Source organism: Mobula hypostoma, chromosome 22, assembly GCF_963921235.1.
Source record: "Mobula hypostoma chromosome 22, sMobHyp1.1, whole genome shotgun sequence".
Taxonomy (NCBI): domain Eukaryota; kingdom Metazoa; phylum Chordata; class Chondrichthyes; order Myliobatiformes; family Myliobatidae; genus Mobula; species Mobula hypostoma.
In genome coordinates this window covers 56,059,412-56,082,443 of record NC_086118.1, presented here as the reverse complement: position 1 = coordinate 56,082,443, position 23,032 = coordinate 56,059,412, and the positions used below count along the sequence as shown (strand labels likewise).

The window sequence follows — 23,032 nt, the reverse complement described above, 5'->3', positions numbered from 1 at the left end:
CAAACCACACTGCAACTGAACTCTGAAATCCATAATGCTCCAAGGTGTAATAGCATTATGCTAATGACTACGCTACCATGGTGTTCATATCTGATTTCAGCATCACACAATGTTACAAATCGAAAGAACAAATTTTAATCCTCCTAACCTGGAATAGAATGACATAAAACTGGTACTGAAAAAGGTTTCCAATTCTAACTCAGTGCATTGACCCAAGAGTCCACTAGGGAATTCTGCAGCCTGAGCCTGAGTCTGAGTCCACTGGAGACTGAAGAAGACGGCTGGTCCTGGAGTTAAAGAACTGTATATGTGTGTGAGTGCGTGGGAAGAGAGAGACTTGTTGTTTTATTGCTCATTGTTCTGTGTTGATCTGCCAAGCCTTGTGGGCAAGGTAGGTTGGTGCCGGAATGTGTGGTGATACTTGTGGGCTGCCCCCAGCGCACTCTTAGGTGTGCTGGTTGTTAACGCAATCAACATATTTCACTGTATGTTTCCATGCACACACGATAAATAAATTTGAATCTACTACCAAACATTTTACAGACAGGCATGACACTTGGGATACAATATTTTCGGTCTTGAATGAAAATAATTGCCCACAAAGAAATTAACCAAAAGAATGTACGATATAGCACATAGATATTTATTGAAACTGTTTGAAAAAGTCAAGGATGAAAAACAATGTGATGCAATAGTTATTGGTTTAATATACAGGAAGAACGGAAGTTGACTGTAACAGAAAATTTGCTGAGTGGTATTTTAGAGCTAACTGTAAAAGAGATAAAGTGGAACATGCAACTAGGAGACACTAACAAAGCAATACCCGCACTGCCTTTGCATTGCAACACAGCACAGGGTAAAAGAGGAGGAAGTCTTCCCTTATTTACTTGAGTGTTAAGATCCTGGGACCTGCAAGACCATCTTTGTTCCCCCCCACCAAACCTACCTTAAAGAACAACGCAGAATAATCTGAGGGGTTGGGGAAAAAGACAGAAATAATACCTGTTAGCCCCCCCAATATAAAATTAATTTACTGGGTAGATAAGGTCAGTTTTACTCAGGGAGAGAAAAAAAGAACAATGGTCACTATTCCTTGTAGGCCGATACCCTGAGAAATAAATCTCTTGACGATTCCTCTCTGTGCAGACGTGCTTCCTTGAAATTAAAATATTAACTATAGAATAAATAAAACTCTCTCATTGTTTTAAACACCAGGCAACTCTGGCTGGTGGATCAAGTTTTAAATATCCACATGAAACAACCACTCTGTAACATTCGATTTGTTGCACTATTGAGCTAGAGTAGGACTAACTGTAGCGGGCATCTAGGGGAACAAAGCTGTTTGTGTATTGCATCCTTATTTACAGTATTTACACAATTATATCTCTTCTGGGGATCTGAGATTGGCAGATTTGAGTTCTTACATGACAGGTACCCTAGGGATATTACTTCCAAACAAAAGTGGGTTTGGAAATGGCAGAAGGGTCAGTATCGCTCAAGTCTGTATCGCTCTTTCAGATATCACCTAGCCACTGGCCAGCTCGATCTTTTAGTACTGTCTTGCACCCTACCTTTAAAGAAATGCTTGCATATTAAAATAAAAAAAACACTCAGAATATTCATTGCAGCCTCTTGAAACTGTTTATAAAACTGAGATGGTGACCGTAGGATGCAGCACCATTCTGATCACCGCTGTTTCAGTAATGCTTTGTACACAGCAAATCCTAGGACAGCAAACACTGTTGCCCCAAGGCTCGCTCGAAGCCAGAAGGTTGAAGTCTTCAGGTCAGCCTGTGTTGTGTGTCTGAAAGGAATAAAATATTTACAGTAATTGTTGACATATTACAGTCCAAATCTAAAGAGCAGTTTATTTTAAACCATGCTCAGCACAAACATGAACTCTTTATTTTAAAGTTCTAATTTTCCTCTCACAGACAATAACAGTCATGCTCCTTGTACCGTAGGCCACACTGCAGTTGTGAAAGACATGGCTGTGGTCGACAGTCAGACTAAATGCTCCCACAGCGGGATACACAATGTGAAAGGTGGTTATTGAGCATGCTCAGTTAAGCACTGAGCCAGACTCCTCACAGTACAACAACTTTGAGAGCTGGTTAATGAGGCAGCGTGGTTACTGATCAAGGGCTGAGTTAGTCATTTTGTACGGCATGAGAATTTCTTTTTAATAAATCTACAGAAAGATAATGTAATCCAGCAAAATACATATCACATAAACTTTAAACACTACATTTACATGTCGTTTCCACTGGATAACGTTAGTAAGAGATAAGTGCAGAATATATTAGTGATACAAATATTACATTCAGAAATTCATTAAAATATAACTGAGCAATGTCTGAGATGTGTTACGGTTGCTGAGAAAGCTGCTGCTTGTTTTCAGTTTACTCTACTTTGCAGCAAAGCTGGGTGTTGTCACCTGAATTGTTAGTTTGACTCAGCCATTCATCAACATACTTGACAACGTCAATGAAACATAAACACTAAACCATGTACCTGGCCCATCCACTCTACACCAGGGAGGCTTTTAAACCATCAAACATTATGGAATTGAACCCTTGATTTCCTTCATCCTTTCATGCTCAATGCACAGGATTGGAAAAAGCTGCAGAGGGTCGTTATGTTCAGTCAGCTCCATCATGGGCACTAGCCTCCCCAGTATCAAGGACATCTTCAAAAGGTAATGCTTCAAGAAGGTGGCATCCTCACCATCCAAGACATGCCCTCTTTTCATTGCTACTATCAGGAAGGAGGTACAGGGGCCTCTTTCCCTCTGAATGGTCCATGAACACTACCTCACTATTTTATTCTCTTTCCACTCTACTCATTTTAAAAATATTCTTAATTGTAACTTGTAGAAATTTTATGCGTTGCACTGAACTGTTGCCGCAAAACAACACATTTCACGGCCTAAGTCAGTGATTCGGATTCATGTTAATGTCATTCTTACCTCAACTTGTGTGTGGCTGAAACCCTTGCCCTGCAATCAGTTTAGTTCCTATTCTGTGTAAACCTGAGGTTTTCCAAAAATCTTAACTACCACATATCACTATGTTTAGTGGCCCACAATGGCTCCTGCTTAGGAAATACTTTGGTTTCAAAATTTTCATTCCAATTTTCAAATATCTCCATAGTTTTACCAGACCTCACTCCTGCAGCATATCCAAGAATACATAAAAATAGACCATGCTATTCAATATAATTACGACTTGATCCTCCATGTGCTCCAGGTTTTAACTCCTTTTCTGTGTCCATTCCTATTGACCTAAATTTGCCATCTTTTTAACTGCTTACCTATTGCCTCCTCAAATACATCCATGGATCCAGTCATACCTTCCGTGAAAATAAATTCCTATGCACTTCAGTCTTAAATGACCACCCCTTGTCTATTAACCACGACCTCTTGCTTGAGTCTCTCCCATCAGTGGAAACATTCCAACATCTACTCCGTGATGCCCCATTATACGTTTCAATATGATCACCACTTGTTCCTCAAACTTCAGCTTTCTTGCAATAAAGACTGATGTGCCATTTACCTTCACAACTATTTGTTACACCCCTCTTCCCTTTGTGATTCCGGCACAGTAACTCCTTGGTGCATCTGTATCTCAACATCTCTCCATTCAGATAATCTGCCTTTTGATTTCTCCTACCTAAAAGCATGATCTCACACATACCACGTCACAGAGTGACTCTCAGTGTCCATACCCTGATTCCAAACATCTGCATTGCAACGCAGCTTCTCGTCTCTTTTAGCTCTCTAAACCTCTGAGATATCTGCGCTCCTCCAATTCATACCTCAACTGTCTCAGAATTTAATGGCTTCATCTTGTTTTTATCTACCAAGGCTCTAACCTCTAGAATTCTCTTTCTAGACCTCTCCTCTCTCATTCATCAAGCAGCTCTTCAAACCCCGGTACCTCTCTGTTGAATTCTGTTTGATAGTGTTCTTGTAAAATGCCTTTGAGCTGATTTACTAGATTAATACATTAATCATGTTGTACAAATAAGCTATTGCTGCTGTTATTGTTTACCTGCACTGCACCTTCTATGTAGCTGTTACACTTTATTCTGCATTCTATTATTGTTCTATCTCAATGCACTGTGTAATGATTTGATCTGTATGAACAATATGCAAGACAAGCTTTACATAATAATAAACCAATTCCAATTTCAATTATTAAAATAAACAGATGTCAAACACCAGGCATAAGAAACTAATCAATTATTGTTAGATTTTCCAACAGCTAGTTAACTTTGGTTTAATCAAAAATGTGTTGAAATAAGCATTGCATGTGCTTTTAATAAAAGAGCAATTTGAAATGGCATAGAAACGAACCCTTTTAGGACTATCAAGAGACGCTTTCGAGATGAAACTACATTTTAATGCCAAGCCAGTAAGCAATTTCTTTTCCTTTCTTAACTTGTCTGGTTATTCCATACTTTTGACATATACATACAGTGGCATGCAAAAGTTTGGGCACCCCGATCAAAATTTCTGTTACTGTGAATAGTTAAGTGAGTAAAAGATGAACTGATCTCCAAAAGTCATAAAGTTAAAGATGAAACATTCTTTTCAACATTTTAAGCAAGATTAGTGTATTATTTTTGTTTTGTACAATTTTAGAGTGAAAAAAAGGAAAGGAGCACCATACAAAAGTTTGGGCACCCCAACAGATTTGAGCTCTCAGATAACTTTTACCAAGGTCTCAGACCTTAATTAGTTTGTTAGGGCTATGGCTTGTTCACAGTCATCATTAGGAAAGGGCAGGTGATGCAAATTTCAAAGCTTTATAAGTACCCTGACTCCTCAAACCTTGTCCCAACAATCAGCAGCCATGGGCTTCTCTAAGCAGCTGCCTAGCACTCTGAAAATTAAAATAAATGATGCCCACAAAGCAGGAGAAGGCTATAAGAAGATAGCAAAGTGTTTTCAGGCAGCCATTTCCTCAGTTCATAATGTAATTAAGAAATGGCAGTTAACAGGAATGGTGGAGGTCAAGTTGAGGTCTGGAAGACCAAGAAAACTTTCCGAGAGAACTGCTCATAGGATTGCTAGAAAGGCAAATGAAAACCCCCCTTTGACTGCAAAAGACCTTCAGGAAGATTTAGTAGACTCTGGAGTGATGGTGCACTGTTCTACTGTGCAGTGACACCTGTACAAATATGACCTTCATGGAAGAGTCATCAGAAGAAAACCTTTCCTGTGTCCTCACCACAAAATTCAGCGTCAGAAGCTTGCAAAGGAACATCTAAACAAGCCTGATGCATTTGGGAAAGAAGTCCTGTGGACTGATGAAGTTAAAATAGAACTTTTTGGCCACAATGAGCAAAGGTATGTTTGGAGAAAAAAGGGTGCAGAATTTCATGAAAAGAACCCCTCTCCAACTGTTAAGCACGGGGGTGGATCGATCATGCTTTGGGCTTGTGTTGCAGCCAGTAGCATGGGGAACATTTCACTGGTAGAGGGAAGAATGAATTCAATTAAAGACCAGCAAATTCTGGAAGCAAACATCACACCATCTGTAAAAAAGCTGAAGATGAAAAGAGGATGGCTTCTACAACAGGATAATGATCCTAAATGCACCTCAAAATCCACAATGGACTACCTCAAGAGGCGCAAGCTGAAGGTTTTGCCATGGCCCTCATAGTCCCCTGACCTAAGCATCATCGAAAATCTGTGGACAGACCTCAAAAGAGCAGTGCATGCAAGACGGCCCAAGAATCTGATAGAACTAGAAGCCTTTTGCAAGGAAGAATGGGCGAAAATCCCCCAAACAAGAATTGAAAGACTCTTAGCTGGCTACAGAAAGCGTTTACAAGCTGTGATATTTGCCAAAGGGGGTGTTACTGACCATGCAGGGTGCCCAAACTTTTGCTTTGGGCCCTTTCCCTTTTTTGCTATTTTGAAACTGTAAAAGATGGAAATAAAAAAAGTAATCTTGCTTAAAATATTAAAGAAATGTTTCATCTTTAACTTTATGCCTTTTGGAAATCAGGTCATCTTTTACTCGCTTAGCTGTTCACAGTAACAGAAATTTTGACCGGGGTGCCCAAACTTCTGCATGCCACTGTATAACTTTATTCTTACATCGTAGAATATTTAATGATTTTTATGCACAAAAATGCTTTATCCTTATAGAATCAAACTTGTATGTATATTTTCCATAACAACTGCACAGACACACACACATCACAGATACTGCTGCAAGGCCTGTGGAAAAGGCAGTGGAAATATTTTTCAGGCCAATCAACCTTGGGCAGACGTGGGTGACTACCTGTCACCATCATATATGAAGTTATACAAATTAAAATGCTTTAAAAATAAACTCAACAATCCAGACACACAGGGAGAAAGTATACTACAACCATCATTAAATTTCACTGGCTCCTAGTATGCAGTTCTGGACTGCGTACATATTATACCTTGTGGTCACTTCACATTAAATAACAAAATTATTTTCTCCCAAAGTTTAACTTCCACATTCAATAATCACAACCTTACAGCGTAAATTTATTTACTTCATGTATTAGAAATCAAAGCCTGCGTATAACAGACACAAAATGCTGGAGGAACCTGGCAGGTCAGGCAGCGTCTATGGAGAGGAATAAAGAGTCAACGTTTTTCGGCCAAGACCCTTCTTTCCTCTCCTGTAGAGCTTTGGATGTTTTCATTTGCTACTTTGCATGTAGGAGGGGAAAATATAAAATAAGGACTGAATGAAAGAAGAGTGTACTTTAAAACTCCCAAAGGGGGCTTACGACTGAGAAAAGTCAGTTTATTGGAGTGGGGACAAAACAGTTAACTAATAAACATCAGTTATTGTTTCCAAGTGACAGCCATAGTCTGGCGCAGGAGAATTTACTCTTTATACAGTTACCTGTCTTCAGGCTGTAAACTGCAGGCACCAGAAGAACCCATGAAGATAGAATCTTCAACACAGCTGACCGCATGTACTTGCTGAACGAGACTGCCTTCATCATTCGCCAACAGCAAAGCACCCACCTCGTCTACTCGGTCTTTTAACCTTGTGTATACACACACACACACGTACACATGCGTACAAGTATACAGTTCATAACATAGCACAAAATAGCACACAGATCACCTCTCTGCATTACACAAGTTTGAATTCCCAATTGATTGATTAATCATTTGATTCAAGGAGCAGTCCTCTACTTTTTATAAATACCTCACTATTTTTGCTCTTTTTACACTATGTACTTATTTTTATTGTAATTCAAAGTATATTTTATGTATTGTACTGTACTGCTTCTGCTAAACAATACATTTCACTACATTTGTTGGCGATAACAAACCTGATTCTGAATCAGTGATTAAGCTTTATTAATGGAATGGAATATGCAAATCACTACTTGTAATGTTTCAGCTCTCAAAGTGCTTCTTTAACCTTAAATACATTGAGGATGACAGGGAGGTGGTTTGGTGCAATTGGAGTAGGAATTGGAAGGTTCATTCAAGATCACTGTCAGTCTTATATAAAAGATATTGAGTGCATGCAACCTAGGTTTCTTTGGACAATAGTTAAGTGGAGATATTTTTTCCCCTTAGGTAGCATTGCAGAACAAAAGATCTAATACAGCTGTCTTTAGATTTAAAAAGAATTGCCATTGGCTGAGGAGGCAAACACCATTTCCTCTGTGTCTAGTAATTTAGTGTGCACGTGGATCGTTCCGTATCTAGTAATTTAGTGTGCACGTGGATCGTTCCGTGTCTAGTAATTTAGTGTGCACGTGGATCGTTCCGTATCTAGTAATTTAGTGTGCACGTGGATCGTTCCGTGTCTAGTAATTTAGTGTGCACGTTGATCGTTCCGTGTCTAGTAATTTAGTGTGCACGTGGATCGTTCTGTGTCTAGTAATTTAGTGTGCATGTGGATCGTTCTGACTCTGTCATGTAACAGGGCATCTTTCTGTTTACACCTTATGAATCATGAAGCTATACCAACCAAGTGAAGCTTCTGCTAAAACTGGACAAAACTGGGAGGGTTAAACAGCCAAACCAATTAATTTTTTTACATTATGAAAATCAAGAAAGGTGGCAGTTGTTTTGTATTAATCACATTTTTAAAGAATCACTGGGATGGTCAAAGTAGAACAGGCAGGAAAACTGGGCTCAAACAGGTAGTTTATGAAAGCCACACACTATATAAAATTACCCTTACTGAGCGGGGGAAATCAGTGGTAGGCCAGCGTCACTGGAACTTAAAGTTAAGTTTGAAGGATTTAAAACACCACATCAGGGTAATAAACAGGTAAAACATTTAAAATACCCTGCTTCTGAAAATCTCTGTGGTGTTGGAATTAAGTTACCATTAATGGGCAGTGCAAATAATAGTTGCAACAAGAGATTCGGCAGATTCTGGAAATCTGGAGCAACAAACACAAAATATTGGAAGAACTCAGCAGATCAGGCAGCATCTATGGAGGGGAATAAACAGTTGACGTTTTGGGCAACTGGTTTTGTAACACCAAATACTGGGGCGGAAAGAGAAACTTAGGTGAAAGATAAAGTACAACATGATGGGAATGAAACTCAGCTGATAGTTTAGATAAATACTGAAAACCACACCAAAGGTGTTTTACCAGTTCTAAGACCCTCAGAGTTCAGTTATAATTGAAACTTAATTTAAATTCATTCTCTTTTAACAGGACTGCCCCTTCATACTAATTCGCATCAGCCTCTTGCTGTCTACATTACATCATCTCTTACACTTATGAAATGACCAACGTAAACCAATGCTGGCATCAGTAGATTAGCCTGTTAGTGACCAGCAGGCTGCAGGCACTGGCTAACTGAGCATGCTCAAGTCTGGTCAATTCAAGTTAGGGTCAAAGGTCAGTGCAAGTTAGAAGGGCTGTTTTGAGGTGAACAAGAATTCTGCTGATGGCTCAGAGATTATTGGTGCAGTGGGCCTCAAGCACAGCAGACAATTAAGAACAGTAGCAACAGATACACCAGGGAAAAATGGAACTGCTGTAGGCATGACAGTGATAAATGAATTCATGAAAACTGCAAGTTAAGGATAGTAACAGTTCGGATTAAACAGCCAAAGTATTAAGATAGTTTCACCTGCATTTCACTTTGAGGGCACTTACACTGCAAGGAACATGAAAAATGACCAATCCTTGACGTAGTATTGGAGTTCTCAACTAGGACACTCAAATTTGAATACCAGCACCAAGTTGTTTAAAATCTGATGTCCAAAAGGCTGTGATCAGCTAAGCAGTGCCTGTACAAGGAGCAGCCAATGTGGGAAAGTGGGAATGAGAAATAGGGACAATGGAATTCTTTTCCAAATATTGTTTTACTGGGGTTTCCCACTGAGTAACTAAGATGGAAATGATGATGGAAGTGAGTGCCAAGCACCAGGGAGGTTAATTTGGTCACAGAATTTTTAAGCAGCAGTCATTTTCCACATATGTACAGTATAGAAATACATTAGAAGTCAGTGACCTAATCACAAGGAAGTTATCAAACTGCCTTTCAAAAAAGGATCTTTGTGCAGGCACACGGTTAACAAGTGCTGTGATACTGGCATAGAAACAGTTACAGATAAGCAAACAAAATTAAAATGAACATCTGAAAGGAAAATTATAAAATGGTACTAAGGTATCCATAGTTCGCCTTTGCTTGTGCACACACTGAGTCTGAAGTTTTACAAAGTGCAATAATAGTAGTTCAAAAGGACAGAACCACCGATGTCAGACCATCTACTGCATTCAACATCTGCAAGTTATCTACAGTGATTAAATAAATTATGGCAAATACCACCAAAGTGAAATCCTGTTAACGAGAGTGAAGAAAATTTAAACCAGAAACCAAAATGTTACAAAACAAACATAATGACATTAAAAACAGATGACATATCAAATAATTATCTTCTCAAGGAAAACAGGAAGATCTTTCCAAGATAACACAAGCTGGCAGGGGATGAAGAACAGGTAACAGACAGGATTATGTGATATAGTTAATAAGTAGTGCTGTGGTACTGGCATGGAACTGTTACAGACAAGTAAATAAAATTAAAATGAACATCTAAAAAGAACATTTAAAATTTATCCACAGTTTGCCTTCACTTGTGCATGCAATAATGAATCTTAAGTTTTACAAAGGCAAGTGCAATAATAGTAGTTCAAACCATCAAGCTTTAGGATTAAATAAAATTAAGAATGTAAAAGTAAGGTCATGGCATATTGGAGATGCAAGAGACTGCAGATACTGGAAATGTGGAGCAGCATACAAAAGTCTGGAGGGTCTCACGAGGACAGGCAGTATCGATGAAGAGAAACAGACAGGACGTGATGAAGATCCTCAACCTGCCCATTTCCCTCCATTGATGCTGGCTGACTTGCTGAGTTTCTTCAGCATTTTGCTAATGGTGCAGTGGGTTGGGAAGAGTCTGTACATTTCTGACGTTGATGAGACTGAAATCATGCAACAGAACATGACAGATGTTTCACATTCACCTGGATAACTAAAAATTACAACCTGAATTCTGATAAAGTCACAGAAAGAAATTTCACTGCCAACTTGAAACTAATTGATAGATTTACCTTCTGCCTTGCTTTTTAACAATCTTTTCAAACGATGGAAAATTAGTTAAATATCATTTTCTGGAGATGAGGTCCATCCCATTAGACTACCAATATTCTCATGGAATAAAAGTAGTTACAACTAAGTACAAGGGGAAAAACTCATGACTTTGAACACCAGTGCCAAGCTTTCAAGATATTTTCAATTAGACTATAAAAGTTTTAAATATTTTTCATCTTTAAACTTTCAGGTGATAAGTGGGATTGATTAGAAGTTTTTTCCCCAGCAGGGGAGGTTAATTCAACAAAATAAAAACCTATAATTGCTTTATTAATGTCAAATTTAGTGCAAAAACAAACTTTTTCACCTACAGACCTACAGTATAAAACTGGACATCAAATAACATGCATTTCTACATTATATGAAGGTGATTAGAGAAAGGACCTCTGTGTGATTAGCCTCTCACTAAGGCACGGAGCTACCTGTGACCTGGCTGAACTCACCACGAGGCAGGGACTGAACCCGGGAACCTGCCAGGCTGCTTAGGAGTGCAGTCTGCTAACTGCATGAATTACTTTCTCTAGCTCAGCAAACTTTGTAGATTTAGGATTTGATTAATGTACAACATGGTTCTATGAGACATTGACTTTACAATTCAAGTAGTTTAAAATGCTTTCCTTCATCAGTACATTGCCTTTGCATGGGTCAGACTGGTGCAGTGAAGGAATATGTGAAAAGTGCTTAATTTTAAATCAATGAGATTAATTTATCTCCAGTTTGCAAGTTCCAGATTAAAACATTAGATAGTTCCTGTGGTTCCTTGTATACCCAGAACTCAAAGGACCCCCTTTGACACTATTAGCATGAGGGTTTGAACTCCCATAACAGATTGAGAGTAGAAAAGATTTCCCCAGCCCCAGCTACTGATAACAGTAAAGGGTATTACAGACAGAAACCCCACAATATAACCAACATAGTGAGAATTATACCACATCTAAACAAACACAGCTAACTTCTCTCATGTACATTTACAGGATTTTAAGCTTGCTCACACTTCCCAAACAGAAAACTGATTGGTATTAATTTTCTGAAATGCTTTTACAATATGGAGATTACTATATTCAATTCAGTTGGGGAAGTTAACTCCAAAATTTACCAAATAACATTAAATATCAGGTCCCTTTATCCACCCATCCCAAAAATATTACTTCCAGTTTTGAATATATCAGTTTGAATGATCTGAATGCCTTAAAAATTACAAGGAGGCATTTGATCAAAAGGTCAAGACTCTTGACAGTGTTGGTTGTACTCTGAGTTCCTGTACTTATTAATTATTCTTCAATAGCCATCTTAATCATGGCATATCCACTGTTATTGTTCTGCCCAGTTTAAATCACTTACCTGAAGGAAGGATACACTGTTCCATGTATAAGAAGGCAACTAGCCTTCGAACGGAGATGCCTGAATGTGTAGCTAGGGAATTGAATTTGACCCCAAAATACTTTCATGTGGTTCACTCCTAATTTTGGTCGCATAGTCTTTGAAAGAGCTAATGAAGCAATTCCCTCAACTTTCCCTTGGGTGCTTGAGACATCAGTTCCTTCGTTCAGCAGCAATATGACCATCAGTCCTGTGGTATGAGCAGCATTCCAAACTGGGTAGACATTCCCTGTCATAATCATACGATGCTTGCCCACAACCAGCCCAGATACTGCAATTCTAATGTCAAAGCTGTAAGCAGGTAGTCCCCAAGAGATATGGTGAAGTGATTGTTGACAGAAATATGCCAATAAAATTTCAATCTTTCAAAATTATTTAGAAGTGTAAAATAGTGTATGTGAATTTGGTCGCTGCTGTCTGTAAGAAGTTTGTACATTCTCCCTGTAACCGTGTGGGTTTCCTTCCACATTCCAAAGACGTACGGGTTAGGGTTAGTGAGTTGTGGGCATGGTATGTTGGCATGCTGACACTAGCGAGCTGTCCCCAGCATGTTCAACACAAAAGAAGCATTTTATTATTTTTAAATTTAGTGATAGAGCATGGAACAGGCCTTTCCAGCCCAACTAGGCTGCTTTGCCCAGCAACCTACCCATTTAACACTAGCCTAAAAACAGGACAATTTACAATGACTAATTAAGCCTACTAAACAGCACGTTGTTGGGTTGTGGGAGGAAACTGAACCACCTGGAGGAAACCTATGCAGTTCATACAAACTCCTTGCAGACGGCACTGGAAGTGAACTTGGAACGCCAGAATGCTGCGAGCTGTAAGAGCACTGCACTAAATGCTATGCTACTGCGGCTCCAATTCACTGTATGTGAAATACAGTGTGTGATTCAATGTATATAACAAATAAAGCTAATCTTTAATTGTTAGGTTTGGAAAACTCTAATACACTATTAAAATGGGAGTTACACATGTAGCAAGGAATCAGAAATTGCTGCTACACATATTTTTAACCTAGTTTTAACTTAGTAGCATTTAGTGGGAAGTTTGAAGTTATAACAGAAAAAAAATAGTTAGTGCTACTGAAGTTGGAGGTTGGACCCTGGAAATCATAAGCATATTAATTTCTTCACTGCTGGGGAAGTATTGAAGTCTATCTACTGAACACAGGGAATAGAAGTCCAAGCCATGAAAGTCAATGAAAGCACAGTCTAATTTGAAAAAGCAGTTTAGATGACTTTAAGAGCTTATAAGCCTGGTGACATCAGCAACATTCTGAAACGATCCATTCCCCCACTCTGTGTACTCAGTTTCCTCTCTGCAACCTGGCCTGTGTTGATTTTGTGATTCAGTATAGCATCTCCAACTCACTGTCACTAAACCCCAAAACCAAAAAAAACTACATTAGTCTATTCCCCTTTCAACCCGCAATCTGTGATGAGAAAAAACTAAAAAGATCTAGGAGGAAGTTGCAAACTGGATTATTATAAAATACTGCAGGATGGGAAATCGGTTAAAATAACGACGATTACAGGTTGAGTAACAAGATCTAGACAGGGGGCTTGTTACGTTTGATGCTGTGGGTGTTCTAGTCCAGGATAAATTTGATCCAAAATAAACAGAAAATGGTGGAAACGTTCAGGCAGGTCACACAGCAGCTTTGGAAGAGAAGCAGAGGTAAAATCCTATACACTTTTCTCCATTACTTGTGAGTATTTTACTTTAGAACTTCAGGAAGTGTATATTACTACAGATAGTGTGTTCTACATTAGGATTAAACTATGACCCTCATTACTTGCTCAGATGGAGGTAGAAAAATCTCACGACACTGTTCAAAGAAGATAGCGTTTTAACCAATATTTCTCCCCATAGTAAGGCAGGTTAAAAGCACTACTGTTTACACAACCCTGCAATCAAGAATCTGATTTGATACATTTGCTTGCAACAGTGACTACACTTCAGAAGTAAGTCTTATTATCAAGCACTTTGATGTTTTCTGGGGGAAAAATGGGACAAAATAAATATAAAGGCATACTTTCTGCTTTAAGTTGTGTCAAAATATGCATGTGATGCTAAGATGTATGGAAAAACAATATTCTGATGAAGAATAAAGTCCAAAAAGATTAAAAAACAGGTGTGGGCATAAAACTGAAAATAACCTTGAGAAACGTAACACTCAACACCTGCTGAAGCCAAAATGGAATATACGATGTAGAAAATTTATTTTCAAAAAGCTTAGATGCAATCAAAATGCTTCCAATGTTTCTGTGCAGGTAGATAGAAGGATGTGTTATAAAAGTCCAAGGCAGATTGCAAAGGTTAGGAAGTAGCAGCAAAAACAGATCTTCCGTTAAAATGTTTCTAGGTTCTCACTTGCCTGTAAAGGGAGAATTACTTCTCACGCTAAACTATAGAAGGTATTTCTTACCACAAAGTCTACCTAATTATCAAAATGGGGGATGAACGCAGCTAAGCAGGAAGTTCTTTATACAGAAATTAACTCAAATTTGTGTGATTAATTTATTCAAAATGTTCTAAAACAGAACTGGACAAATTTCTAATTAAGCCCAATATTAGTGAAAAGAAAACATTGTGCTGAATTAATTTCCAAGGTCAAAATAAGCTGAATACTGTATCTAGATTTAACATCTCTCCATCTCAGCACAGAAAATTCTCACACCTCGGCATTATTTCTGGTCTCCCGTCCCTTACATTATTAATTCACACATTTAACTTGGCACTTTCTCCACCTCGTTAGAATCTCAAGTTTTTAAACAAATTGTAAAGCTCTAGCTACCCTTTCAACTCCACATTTACAACTTTTTTAGAAACGTAAAGAAAATTAAATCTACGTAATATATAAAAATAGAGTTTGAATGGGGGACAAAAAAAAAATCACCCCACAAAGAAACCTTGGTTTGACCCTGTTTTTGCATCATCATGTGAGGTTAACTGGTACTTCGTAAATTCACCTATCCCCAACTTGTATGTAATTATAAACATTATAGCACAGTACTGACCTTTGGCACATGATGTTGAGCTGACCTTTTAACCTACTCTAAGATTAATCTTCTCCAAGAGGACCACAATCTTCTTCTGGTTTGAAGACTTGCACGCCTCAATGACCTGGAGAACTATGTTAGCTGGGGTCAGGGCTTTATGCTTTGGCTCTTGGTAGGGTCACGCATGCCAAACAAGTGAAAGGGTAGAGGTCAGATTAAGAGTGATCCATTGGTCCTCCAGGTTCAGAGGAGGTGGATGGTTCAGATCAGGGCTAACAATGCTGACTGGTCAAACAAAACAGTTAGGAGAACAGCAATGAAGAATCGTTCTACATCTGCGTGCAATTGAGTTACTGAATCTCCACCCAGGACTTGCGTGGTTGGCAGTAGTGAAAACTGAGAGGAAGCTACTGAGATGAAGGAAGACCTGAACAGCGCCAAAACCAAAACCAAAATTAGTTTCTGGAAATGTAGGACCTTCATTGCTGCCCTACATGCAGCAGCTTAACAGGCAGTAAATAAGATCAATCTAACCCTTCCATCCCACATAGCCCTCCATTTTTCTATCACTGGTGTCTATTTAAGAGGCTCTTAGATGTCTCTAATGTATCAGCCTCTACCACCAATCCTGGCAGGGTGTTCCATGTACCCACCATTTCCTGTGTAAAAAAAACCTACCTCTGACATACCCCCTAAACTTTCTTCCACTCACCTTAAAAGGGATGCTCTCTGGTATTAGTCACCACCACCCTTGGTAAAAGGCACTGGCTTTCCACTCTATGCCTCTTATAATTTTATAAGTCTTATCCTCCTTCACACCAAAGAGAAAAGCCCTAGCTCCTTCAACCTTTCCTCACAAGACATGCCCTCCAGTCCAGGCAATATCCTGTGAAATCCCCTCTGCACTTTTTCTAAAGCTTCCACATACATACATGTAGATATTCTTATATACACAGTTCAGTGCACTCCTTGGATAGCTGGTTCCTAACCTCAGTAACAATGAGTATTCAGGACAGGAAAAGGGATGAACTGAAGCATTCTTATAAGGTTGGATATATCAGTGTCTGGCTTGCTAAATCTCTCTGGTCAGTTAAAAAAAAACCAGATACTTTATTTATACATACATGACAGCAAACATGTACATGTAATACATGCACATTATAAGCATTATATCAACAGATATTTTTCAGACGTGCACATTCTATGTAAAGGTCTTTTAACATGGATCCTGTACACAATGCACCAGCTCCTTTATCTCAACCTGCTTTGAAGTTTTAGTAGATGGTCATTTCACTCCAATCTTTACATTTAGGAACTATGCAATACTATATGGAAGGTGGTTTGACCAGTATTCAGCTAATTTCATAAAACTGCCCTATAATGCAGAGTTCCATACTGAAAAAGTCAAGATCAATACTGATCTGAAATAACAAATAATCCTAAATGATATAAAGTAAGAAAAATCCATCTAACACATCCATCTCCTCATTTATGTTGTACGTGATCATAAAAATGAATTTTACATTAAATCTCCTCAGCCTTTAATGCAGATTTATTAGAAACTCTTTTCACTAGCCAGTAAGAACTGCTGCTCCTAGTCCTACTCTCGGACTTCAGTACATCATTTAGACTGACAAAAGTGTAGTCTTTCAGGACAGATGTAAGGCAGAGAACCCAGTGTGTTTTACAGGGTCCACCGGATGATATGCTAGGTTCTGCAGTTTTATTTCAAATGCTGGCTGTTACTGGTTCACTGGCCAAAGCTCAGTCAGCACTACTGACCATGGTCAGCTGTAAACCATAGCTAGAACCATCAATTAATTCACATTTCATTTGAATTTTCTACTTGTGTAAACAAGGGCCCCTTTGCTTCTGGTTAAAAAGTCAATACACTTAATTTATATTCTGTTTGTTAAACTGAGTTTTTTGTGATAAGGTATTATCATCAGATATAATATTAATCTACAGAAATCCCTACGAAAATACTGGAGATGTTAAAAAATGTGAAAAAGTGTAGATTTTAGTCCTTTTATTCCAAAATAAAAAGTCAAAGAAGAACACAAGAACCTACCTCTGTATACCTGCAAACACTTGAATTGTCAAGGCATTTTAAAGTTGTATACCCAGGGTTCTTTCTCCCCCACCCCTAGGCGTACAGCCTTCAAATGCCATGACAATTCAAGCACTTACCCAGTTACTTCTTAAATATACAGTTTCTGATTTCACCAGCTCCTCAGGCAGTGTGTTCTAGGTGCTGACCAAACTCCAGGTGAAAAAAATTCTTCCAGAAATCTTCTCCAAGATTCCTATCCTTGATCTTAAACCTCTGCCCACTGGTATGGAGAAAAGTTTCTACTGTAGCAAAATTCTAATAACCTGCTGTTTGAGTTCTAATTACTACACTCCCTCTGACCCACTGGAGTGGGGAGTGTTCCTAGCTAAGATTTCATGGGCTCTAATCTTTTGGTCCTCCCTCCCACATGGGACCTTGTTAAAGGCCTCATTGAAGTCCGTGTAAACAACATCAACTATACTACCCATCAATATATTCTGTTATGTCTTCAAAGTATTCAGATCAAATTGGTCATAGGGGATCTCCCCAACCAAGCCATGTTGATCAACTGTGATTAATCCCTGCCTTCCAAGAGTAGACTTATCCTGTTTTTCGGAACTTGTTCCAAGAACTTCCCTACTACTGACTGATGAGCTTATCCCTGCTGGTTTTCTTAAACACAGGCAATCCATTTGGTTTCCTCAGTTATCTGACACCTACTACACTTATGGGCCCTAGCTATCTCCCCCTTGCCTCCCATAACAGATGGAAATACACAGATTATAGCATAACACAACCCCACAATGTGCTGATCTTTCAACCTACCCTAAGATCAATCGAACCCTTCCCTCCCACATAGCTCTCCATTTTTCTTCCATGTGCCCATCTAAGAGTATCACAAATGTCCCTAATGTACCAGGCTCTGGGTAATATGCACCTGTAATCCTGATAAGGCATCTAACATCACGGTAGACATATTGAAGAGGTGGCACCTCAAGAAGATGGGATCCATTAAGGAGCCTCATCATCCGGGACATGCCATTTCTCGTTACCACTAGCAGGGAGGAGGTACAAGTGTGAAGACCCATACTCAGTGCTTCAGAAATAGGTTCATTCCCTCTGCCATTAGATTTCTGAACTTTCCATGAACTCTCGTTATTCTCTTTTTATTGCACTATTTATTTTGTAATTTATAGTAATTTTTACATCTTTGAACCGTACAAAAAAACAAATTTCATGATAAACAAATCAATAATACACCTGATTCTGATACCTCTTCCTTATAAATGGTACCTTGCTCTAGAATTCAGCTTTCAACCTCACTACATTATCTGTTAGGGTGGCGGGGTGGAAATTAGTCTCTACCAAAGGAGGTGTAATGCGCACTTTCGCTCTACTAGCCTGTAGATCCCCCTTGGCCAAGGTATAGCACCTGCTTAGCCTCCCAATCAGGGTCAAGTGAAGCCATGGGAGAAGGTGGTGGATGGTCGTATGAGCAGCTGGTGCATATCACAAGTCCTGGTTATGCAACCAGTGACATCAGGCAGACAATCTCGAAGAAGATTGATAATGGCTGGGGTGACACGTCTCGTAAAGGCATCGCCTAGAAGGCGGCCACTTCTTCTGCAGAAAAAAACGTCTGTTGAAAAATTTGTCAAGAATAATCATGGTCATGGATGCCACGATCACCCACATCATTACGACACGGCACATACAGATGATGACGACATTATCTTTAGCCTTTGTGAATACAGAATACATTTAAAACCTCACCTGCATCATCTAGGGTCAGCAATTACTGCTTTGGTCCCTATCGGTGCTCCCTCTATCTCTGGTTATCTTAATATACTTAGTTCTTGCAATGTGGGTGCTGGTGGCACGCTCACAGTTTATTGCACCTTGAGAAGGTGATGGTGAGTTAGTATAATGCCTAGGCTGGAGGGAAACATGCTGGTCATGCTCTTGTGTGTCTGTTCTTTTTCATGGCAGTGGTCATGGATTTGAGAGATGTCTATGGAGTCGATTTGACGAACAGCAGCAGAGCATTTTCTAGATAGCGAACACTGCAGCTACTCTGTGTGGCAAAGTCACTGAACGTTTAAGGTGGTGGATGGAGTCCCAATCAAGTTGGCTACTTTGTTCTGGATCGTAATGTCAGAGCTGTATGGAGAGAATTCTGCTCAGCACTCAGAAATCCTTTGCCCAAGAAGAGGGAATATCTGTTGAGCTTCTTTTAAATTAATAACTAATATCTTACATTTAGGAATGACAATTTGCCTACATTAAATTCTTCTTAAAGCAAGCCACAAACTTTTGACTGAAGACGTGGATCATGCAAAATATTGTGAATAGACATTGATCTGTTAACCCCAATCAAACTCACAACACACAAGGTAAATCAAGGTAAGCAGAGATCCACTTGAGCTTATTTAATCTGCTCACACAGCTCTGACACTAGAAACCTTAATGGTGTTGGTGTAGGAAGGTTCTTTTCTAAATCTTAACACTGACTGTGCATTCACTTTGCCCAAAATGGATACACAATCCGGGGAAGGGCATCTCCTCAAGTGATTTAAGTAGAATATTATTTTACATGCATGAGGAATCAAACATCGCATTCTGTGCTTTTGCTCATCCAGCACTGTAAATGTAGCAGAATCAGTTCAGCGATTTTTTTTAAATCGTTGTGTTTGCTGAAATGTTTAATATCCTTCCTTCCACAGGTAATCTTTTCAGACTTGCCAGACAATTTTCATCAGAATTTACGAGTAATGACTGACAGGAATGTACCAAGTCTAGTTAAAACCAAGTACATTTTAATGACTGCCATTACCCTTCCCTCTGACGTCAAGGGCTTGAAATTTTTTTTAAAAATCCCCCCCATGAATAAAAGCTTAAAAAAAACCCTTCAAAATTAAAATCCTGAAAATGTAGATAAACTTCAGTGGATATGCTGAGTGAAGCTGACTTTTGAAGATTACCCTGCCCCAGAAAAACAACCAGAAGACCTTCTGAGAGCCAGTAAATAAAAGGAAGAACCTGTTAAGAACTGTAGTGCAGAATTTGGTCTTTACAGATTGCAGCAAGTCTGAGTTGAGGAAGGTCTGACAGATGCAAAATGTACACCTGTTGCAGGTGCATAGACAGCGTAATCGGGCATGGCTGCGGAAACACACAGAAGTAAGGCAGTTGAGTCGCCAGTTGTAAATAAAAATTAAAGAAAATAAAATGCAGATTCACATGGTTCTCAAAGTCCCCAACTGTCCAATGCCAGTCCTGAACATTTTTCAACTACTCCCCACAGGGAGAACACACACGTGACAATCCTACAGGAATGAGAGGAAGTAAAATTTACAAGACCAATATACGGCAATAACTAAATGAACCAAAATAAAGGAATTGCACCACAAGAAGTCCTTTTGCATTTAAAATACAACGTACATCCGTAGCAATTCCAGTGATACCAGATTTGAAAGAAAATAACACCAAGGCTTTGTATTAGTCTGCTAGCTCACTGGCTGTCATCTCCCTGCTGTAGTCGAGAGTTTATTTTTACTAGGATTTGTCTGTCTATTTTAGTAAAACACCCTGGATGAATCCAATTCATATGAATACACCAGGATGCCAACTGTCATACTGTCAAAAGCCTGCAATTATCACACATTTCAGAAGCAGTCTCCATGCACTTAATATCATCATGTGCTACAAAGAGGGAATGGGCATTCAAGTTTGAACCATTAATAACAGCACACTCTGCAAATAAACTGGATTTGAAAGATTATGAAATAGAAATATTCCAGAAAGTGGAATTCCAGTCATCATATATTCAGCTCCACTTCCGGAGGACAGACAAAATGAATTTGGCCACTTGGCCCATCAAGTCTGCCCCACCATTCAATTACACTGTATTTATTTTCCCTTGCAAACTCACTTTCTTGCCTTTTCCCTGTAATCGTTTGACACCTTTACTAATCAAGAACCTATCAACCTTCACTTTAAATATACTGAGTGACTTTGCCTTCATAGCTATCTGTGGCAATGAATGCCACAGATTTCCCATTCTCTAGCTGAAGAAATACCTCATCTCTGCTCTAAAGGGAAGTCCATGCCCTTTGGTCCTAGACTCCCCCAGTACAGGAAATGTCCTCTCCATGTGCACTCTGTCAAAAGTCTTTCAAGATTCAACAGGTTTCAATGACATCCCTGCTCATTCTTCTAAACTCCAATGAGTACAGGCCCAGAGCCATCAAATGTTCCTCATTATGTTAACCCTTTCATTCTTGGAATCATTCTCGTGAGCCTCCTTTGGACCCTCTCATTTCTCAGCACATCATTTCCTAGATAAGGGTTATTCTAACTATTCTAAAATTTAATATTTTGAACATTTGGTTACATATTTGTGTTCACTGAAATATTACAACAAAGTGACCCAGGTGAACCATCTGAATTCATTAGTTATTTATGGTCACTATTCATCCAGTTTTGCAGAGTATTCCTGCTACTTCAGCTCAACTTTGACAATTGTGTGTTGTGTCAGTTTGTAGCTAACAATGGGAATTCCTGCATATCTTAATATAACACACGCAGCGCCATGGTGACGTGACTGCCATTATACTTACGGATACATAGCTATGGTAGTCACTTTGACGAAGAAGTCTTTGCTTGGTGGGCCAACAGTATTGCAGGTATAACTTTGTGGCGGTGGCATTTTGTGTTTGTTGCAGAACTCAGTGGGAGAAATGCTGTGGCCTTGTTTAGCTTCATGTAGGTCTGATTTTGCAGCTACAATAATACATGGCGTTTTGCTGTCAATGAAGTGTTGCTATTGTCATCCAAAAAAAAACATACAATTATTAATTGCAGTTTTAGGTACAATGAGAATTATTATTAATTAACACTTGTTACTCAACAGCTTCTACCCTAAGTTTAAAAATGGCTTCCAAAATTTGGGACAGCACAGTAGTGCAGTGGTTAGCTCAGTAATTTACACTGCCAGTCATTACTGATCTGCTGCCTGTAAGGAGTTTGTACCTTCTCCCTGTGACCCCGAGGGTTTCCTCTAGGTGCTCTGGCTTTCTCCCACATTCGAATAACATACGGCTTGGGTTCGTCAACTGTAGGCATGCTATGTTGGCGCTGGAAGCATGGCGAGGCAGGTACAACAGTATAACTAAGCACCTGGATAGGTACATGGACCTGTGTTGGATACGGGCTGAACGCAGGAAATTGGAATTAGCTGAGTGGGCACCGCTGTGGGCATGGACAGTTGAACCGAAGGGTGGGTATCCATGCCATACTGCTTTATGATTCTCTATTCCACTCTTAGATACACACTGGGATGGACAAGACTCCATTTTGTACCATGTGAAACAACTATTATCTAACAGGGAGCAAGGCTGAGTTTCAGTAAGCCATTTCATCTTCAGGGTGGGCGATGACTGGATGCTTGTGATCCATCCCACTATAAGTGGAGTTCAAAACAGAAAAATCCACAATCAACACCATCTGGTACATACCCTCTTCTCATTACTGCCACCAGGAAGAGGTACAAGACCCTGAAGACACACGTCAATGTTTAGGAACAGCTTCTTCCCCTCTGTCATTACTTTCTGTCTTGTAAAGACACTGTCCAGAAGGTGACCCCAACCATTATCAATACTCTTCAGAAATTGAAAAAGGATCTAGTGCTTTCCTGGCATATATAACAAATAAACTCTTCTCAGGCTTCCAGCCAGGTACAGGTATTGATTTTAACCAACGTTTCGATGACACAATCAGTCACCTTCATGAGAGATGATATCTGGGTATGTCCAGTCCAGTGATATTTATACCTGTCGTGTGTCCCGCCTGGTTGGTTAGTCCTCCTCCAATCAGGTTTCCGCTGTCCCACCTTGTTTACAATCGAATTCCAGTTCTTACTTAGAGTGAGGCCTTCATCTTTGTTAAAATTCCTTT

The 23,032-nt window shown here is 39.3% G+C and overlaps 1 protein-coding gene across 5 annotated transcripts in view; it reads right to left on the bottom strand.

Moving 5' to 3' along the window:
- Nucleotides 1–605: 605 nt before the first annotated feature.
- rhot1a (ras homolog family member T1a) overlaps nucleotides 606–23,032 on the bottom strand; it is an 80,388-nt gene continuing 57,961 nt past the window's right edge. For 3 of the 5 annotated variants that reach the window (XM_063030648.1, XM_063030645.1, XM_063030649.1), the window contains 4 exons: nucleotides 21,697–21,899; nucleotides 20,117–20,239; nucleotides 6,900–7,046; nucleotides 606–1,804 (listed from right to left, as the gene is read on the bottom strand). In XM_063030648.1, coding sequence (XP_062886718.1) covers nucleotides 1,687–1,804; nucleotides 6,900–7,046; nucleotides 20,117–20,239; nucleotides 21,697–21,899 — 591 coding nt within the window. In that variant the 3' untranslated portion in view covers nucleotides 606–1,686. The remainder of the gene's footprint in view (nucleotides 1,805–6,899; nucleotides 7,047–20,116; nucleotides 20,240–21,696; nucleotides 21,900–23,032) is intronic. The other 2 variants (XM_063030646.1, XM_063030647.1) reach the window with 2 other exon arrangements.